Source organism: Aptenodytes forsteri, unplaced genomic scaffold (assembly GCF_000699145.1).
Source record: "Aptenodytes forsteri isolate BGI_AS27 unplaced genomic scaffold, ASM69914v1 Scaffold264, whole genome shotgun sequence".
In the NCBI taxonomy this organism is placed as follows: Eukaryota; Metazoa; Chordata; class Aves; order Sphenisciformes; family Spheniscidae; genus Aptenodytes; species Aptenodytes forsteri.
The window spans coordinates 1,329,459-1,335,525 of record NW_008795936.1 but is presented as its reverse complement, the minus strand read 5'-3'; the positions used below and the strand labels follow the sequence as shown (position 1 = coordinate 1,335,525).

At 54.9% G+C, this 6,067-nt stretch overlaps 1 protein-coding gene across 2 annotated transcripts in view; it reads right to left on the bottom strand.

Moving 5' to 3' along the window:
- Positions 1 to 493: 493 nt before the first annotated feature.
- The window catches only part of MLPH (melanophilin), a 28,202-nt gene continuing 22,628 nt past the window's right edge, over positions 494 to 6,067 (bottom strand). The window contains exons 11-17 of one of the 2 annotated variants that reach the window (XM_009285111.1): positions 5,835 to 6,029; positions 3,488 to 3,643; positions 3,279 to 3,371; positions 2,703 to 2,768; positions 2,468 to 2,525; positions 931 to 1,028; positions 494 to 520 (exon numbers count right to left, since the gene is read on the bottom strand). In XM_009285111.1, the coding sequence (XP_009283386.1) occupies positions 494 to 520; positions 931 to 1,028; positions 2,468 to 2,525; positions 2,703 to 2,768; positions 3,279 to 3,371; positions 3,488 to 3,643; positions 5,835 to 6,029 (693 nt within the window). The remainder of the gene's footprint in view (positions 521 to 930; positions 1,029 to 2,467; positions 2,526 to 2,702; positions 2,769 to 3,278; positions 3,372 to 3,487; positions 3,644 to 5,834; positions 6,030 to 6,067) is intronic. The other variant, XM_009285112.1, reaches the window with a different exon arrangement.

Sequence of the window (6,067 nt, the reverse complement as noted above, 5' to 3'; positions counted from 1 at the left end):
TGCTGTCAGCTCCTGTCCCCACTCGGCACCAGCCTGGGAGAGTGCAGGGACAGGCTCTGACAGCAATGCAATGACTGTGGCAGATGACATTGGCCTTTTGTGAAGGACTGGGCCATGTCACTGCTCCCAGTCCCCACACTGGAAAGCCACACTGATGTCCAGCTCCCTCCGAGGAGGTCACTCCTGCTCTGCACCCCTCTGGTCCCCTTGGTTGACCAGGTACCAAAGAGCTACCCAAAGCTGAGGTCTCATGGACCTGCATACTCCCATGAGAGCCCCTGGCCACGTGGCCACAGCCCAGTGCCTCGCTCCTCTTCCTGGCAGCTCCCAGCAAGATCCCTGCCCATGGCCTCCAGCTTCCCTCCTGTCCAGGGTTTCAGGGAGAGATGGGTGCGGGAGAAGGAAGAGCAAGCGTTGGGGGGAAAGCGGCGAGGCTTTGTGCCGAGGTCTTGTATCATCAGTGAAATGCAGTGGCAGGAGGGTCTCCCTCTCCTCAGGACAGGTGGGTCATCACAGGCTTCTGCAAGGCACCAGAGGGAGAAACCTCAGCTCACCGCCATGCCCATGCCACCCCGAGCCACCTCTGCCACCCTAGGTGATAAGGCCAGCATGCTCCCTGTCCCCTCCAGCTGCCACTGCATGGAGTAAGGACCTGCCCCGTCCCATGGACCATGCAGGCAGTGAGAATTCAAAGGTGTACATCTTGTTTGGTCCCTCCACCCTTGGGCTTATGACATCCCAGACCTCAGGGGGTGGTGCCTAGGTGTGCCTGCCCTCACCGGCCAGCATGGTGAGACCAACGCCGAGAGCTGGGGGCTCTGCTGGCTCAAGGGGAGCATGGGGAGGGACAGGTCCCTCTGCGCAAGCCCAGGAAGGCAGGTCCCACATGGAGTCCAGGCCAGCCACCCTCTTGGGTGGCTGGGTTCATACCGCAAAGAGTCGCTCCACCCTCCTGTTCTTCCCGTTGGGGTTTCTCTGTGTCAGGGAGCCACGGTAAACAGAGTTGCGGTCAAAGGAGTCGTCAAGACCTGTCATGAAAGAAGAGGGATGGGCAGCAGGTCCTCATCCACCTCACTAGAGGTTTCAGTTACCCACCAAGTCACTTGGACTTTACTATCCCCCACTTATGGTGGTTTAGGATGCATGACTGCACTTCCCTCTCCAGGAGGGTGGTGGGAAGCTCTTTGACAACAGGGAGGCAAAAGCTGCTGCTACTCGGGTTTCCAGAGTGCCGTGCAAGCTGGGTCAGCTTTCCAGCAGTCAACTGCCAAGACCTCTGCTCTGGAAACCTCCATGGTACAGCAAAAGCCTAGGCCATAAGGAGCCCTCACCCCTCAAGGCTTCGATCCTCCTTTGACCTTCTAAGTCATCTCCCCTTCTCTGCCATCAACCTCCACCAGCTGGGCCTTTGCAGGCCCAACTTTTGCAAGTCATTGACCTGTGGGGCGGTCGGTCAGGAGACCGAGTTGCCCCATCACCCAGCCCAGACAGAGGGGACTAGGCTCGCCTGGTGACGTCCATCCTGATTGCATATCCCTCTATCTCCTTGCAGGGCTGACGTGTCCCTCAGGCTGCCTTTATCTGCCTGCCCTTCGCAGGAAGGAGAGCAGATGACTCCTCTTCAGCACAAGGAGAAGGGACCTTTCCACCTACCAGCCTCAGCTTGGGAAATGGGACTGTTAATTGTCTGCCTGTACAGGGGAAACGCTATTCCTTCTCTGCATTAAATGATCTTTCTCCCCTTCCCTCCTTTCATCTTCCGTTATCTGGAAGGAGAACCATTCTTTCTGCCTGTCAGCTTATGAGGTGAGATAAGAGAGAAATAGAAAAGTCATTTCCTAATGGGTCTCGCTGATATCAGTCAGGATGAAACGTTTCCAGTGATTGCCCCTTGCCACACAAGCCGCTGTGCCAAGTTTCAGGTCTCTGTCTACTTTGAAGCACTCCCAAGTTGCTGTTCATCATAGCTGGGCTGTGAAGGGCCTCTTGATCCCCACCAGAGACCAGTGGCTGAGGAAGGTGGGAAACAGGGTCAAGGATACCTTCCCCAAGATGACCAAGCGAGGAAGAGATTGCTATCAGAAGAGATGATGGGCTTAGGTGAGGCTTTGATGTCTAACAGCTGACAGGATGCCACAAATGAAGTAACACAGATGTCTCCCTGGACTCTGGGGTGGCAGGAGCCCAGGCTGCAGAGAAAGTCCTGGTTCTTGGAGGACTGAGCCGCCTCAGCCTGACCTCCGCTCTGCCATCACTGTCCCTGATCCTGCCAGCTGCTTCCTCCTTTCTAAGTTATCCACCACAGGTTTCCCCTGTGGCTGTCCTAACAGGGTCCACAAGCAAAGGGAAGGGGACCTCCAATGCAGACACACAACTGGATGCAGAGAGAGAGGACGGAGTGTCCCCCAAAGCCCAGCCCATCCACCCACAGTTCCCCACCTCCCGCGGGCAGAGCCGCGGTCCTTACCGGTGATTTCAAGGGGACTGTTGAACTTCCTCCTGAACCCCTGTGGTCCGGGCATCGCCTGCAAGAGAAGGGGAGCAGCCTGCCATGGGGAAGGGTATGGGAGGACAGAGGTCCCCTCCGAGGCCACCACTTCAAAAGTGGCTCCCTGGAGACCCTGGTTGTCTCCAGGCTTAATGCTGTGTCACATGCACACCAGGAAGGTGCACTAGCAGGCACAGATTAAACACATACTCACTTTAACGTCATCCGAAGACTCCCCTGGGCTGCTGCTGGCGGGACTGGGAGAGTGGAGGCAGGCAGCCTGCAGGCAGAGGAAGGGCAGAGGTTTCTCTGGGGGTGCGGAGGAGGCAGACAACTCGCTCTGCCTCTCTTTGCATTTTCACCTCTTTTGTTCAGCCTAGATTGATCCTAAGGTGAGCAAAAGATGCTCCATGGAGCATCTTGGACACCACCATGGAGAAACTCTGCCTGATGGACTGCAATTATAAACATCAGTATGGAAATGCAGGAGTTGAGTCCAGGCTGTGGTGCATGCAGCAGCCCTGTGTGCCCTCCCTGGAGCCCCTGGAAGAGCACCCCAAATGCAAAATCCTCCCTTGATGCATGTAAGGAATCACCATTGTCCCCCATCCTCAGTGAGACATCCAGTCTCAGAGCCTTGGGGCAGAGTACTAGGCAGCAGCAAGGGAGCTGGGCACAGCTCAGCAAGCCAGGCAGCCCTTCACAGCTCCCAGGGGTGGCAGCAATGACCTGGGGGAGCACTTACATCTTAGGGCTGGGACCTCTCATAGTCATTGTCCTCTAAGCTCACCTGCTCGCTCGACTTCTTCCTTGCCTTTTCCACTGACTTCACTGTCAGCCCTGCAGCGGACAGAGCTGCAATTCGAGATTTGATGTCTGATATCTTTAGAGGGAGGAAAAAAAACATACAGATGGTGGCCAGAGGATCCATCACTGACTTTGTTTGCCATCACTGGCCGGGGGGTCTGTGCAAAGCAGCTCTCAGAGCCAAGCCCTCACCTCACTCTCTGCCTGCTGCACCTGAGCAGCTGCCGAGGCCACTTTGTCCTCCAGCTCTGACAGCTCTGAGTCGGTAGTGCCGCTGTGCTGAGCCCCTTCCTCAAGCTCCTTCAGGGTCTTCTCAAGCCGGTAGGTCTTCCCAGCAGTCAGGTACACCTGAAATACAAGAAAAAACCCCAAACACATTGCAGAATTAACCTCCCTGGAGTCCTTCTCTCCTGGTGTGACCGCAGCCCCAGATGCAACAGCTCCTGCCACTATTTTATGACTGCTGCCTTGCTTTGCAGCACAGACAGTACCCAGTCAGCCCTGGCAGGGCTTTTCATCTCATTTCCTGTCTTCCCCAGGCTTTTTGAGAGCAATTACCAACAGGGTGAAATGGTAAAAGGCTCAATGGTTACACAGGAAGGACCAAAACTTAGTGACCTACTCGAGTAGCATCAGCATCTTCACGCCATATGCTCAGAGGGGAGGCAGGTACCTGCAAACAAGCGCAGGCTGCCATGTCCCGTGGTGGCAGCAAGCTGGGAAGGAGACAGACTGCCTATTCAAATCCACTCAGTCTTTTTTAAGGGTGTCTGCGCTGCTGGGTTGTCTGGCAGTAGGGTCAGGATTTGGGAGTTTGGCCCTGGGCCAAACCAACCCGACCCCTGCAAAAGGCAGCGTTGCACAGGGACTGCTCTGGACACGTAGGAATGATCCCGGCTGAGAGCCCCAGCAAACACACGTGTGAGCGGAGCCCAGCGCAGCGGTGGGATGAACCAGGGAGTGCTGACTGGGGATGCACGGTGGCTACGGGAAGCAACGTGTTACCTTTGCTGTCTAGATAAGAAGGGTAAAAGGACCTGCCACAATAAAACCACTGTTTTTTCTGTCACTTGCCTCCTGCTGGGCTACTACAAGGATGCAAGTCCAAGCAAGGCAGTTTAGGAGACATTAATATGTCTGTATGCAATCACATAAGGTGATCAGATGGGTTGTAGCCACTGTTTTGCTGACTGATCCCAAAATCTTGCTACTGCTAATGCAACTCCTGCTCTTCCAGCCCTCTCCACTTTTCCTGGGCTGGGTATTGTGTGAAACAGCCTGGCATGAGGCCCTGCATGCACTGAAGTACTGAGCATCCACCCAAATCACAGCAATACTCCCTGCATCCCATAGGTCCCACCCATCTCAGTGCAAACCCTGAGGCCGTAACAGAATGCAAATGTTTGTGGGTGCTATCCCTGAAGCCGCTCAACATGTGAGTCACAGGGACACAATTCGTTGTTGGGCCATCAAACTCTCCTGGTGCCCTCTGAGGTGGGTGGCATCCCTTGGAGAGTGGTGAGCCAGCTGTGACTCAGCCGGGGCCCCCGAGGGAATGGCAGGATGAACACACACCTCCCAGGGCCATCCTCTACCCACCGCTTCGCCACTGACGGCAGCAGCACTAAGCCCAAAGTTCACATCCTTCCCAGCCCCATCCCCTTCTCCTGGGAGGGAGAGAGGAACCTCAAAACCTTCATCCAGCCACTCCTCTTCCCCTAGGATGCTGCATTTGGCCAGAAACCAGCCAGGTGGTGCAGTTTCTGAGTGCACACTGCTCCCAGCAGCTCCCTGCTTTTATGTATAAGCTTTCCCCTATGAGAGATGAGCCACAGAGCATGTTATAAAATCCTACTTCCCATTGCAGGATGTTTCTGACAGTGAGATCTGATCACCCAGATGGAGATGTGACTCTTCGCCCCATCTTTGAGCTTGGTAAACGGCACTGCGGATGCAATCCATTTCCCATGGGGAATCGATTCATACGGATTTACAGTAGCTAAAAAAATTGTCAGTGCTTCACACAGTCACACAAACCTAGCAGGAGATTATGCTCTAGATGTAAACTTATCACCTGCACAAGCCCATCAGCCCCAGGCACAAGTCAGCCTTAGCAAACAGATAGGTCATGCTATCCTCATTCGTAAAAGCCTTGATGAAATGCAGTGCTGGGGAGGAACGAAAGAGAAAAGGGACAAAAGCTTTTGCTGCAGCTGGAGCACAGGACTGCTGAAGTCCAGCAAAGTGATGCTACAGCAAGCTGGGGACCACGCTCGTTCTCTCTCCCTGGGACTCACGCAGGGAAACCGGGGGTTGAGGCAAGGGAAGCCACAAGACAGAGCATCTGCACTTGCTGTTGTGCCATCTCCCTCATAAGACAGTCCTAGCCACCGTCGGACAAGACCGGACTCTAATCTCTCTGTGATGCCCACCCTTTTAATGCTGACCGACCCTCTAACAAGAAATTTGGGGTCGGTTTCCTCTATATTCCCACCCCCCGATGCCCTCCCTGCTTGCAGAAAGCTCTTGTGAACCTTACATTTTCTTCAAGCTCATGGTATGCTTCGGCCACCTCTTTCACGTCTCCCAGGCTGGGAAGCTGCCCTGCGGGGAGGGCACAGCTGCCGTTGCACTGCCTCTCTCCATGCAACGACTCACACACTGCTTTCTCCGTGACGTTTATGACTCTCAGTACTTTGGCCGTGATTTTGCTCAAAGCCTGAGCTGACGACCTCTACAAACACCCGGCACAGCCAAAGCAGAGGCGGGGAG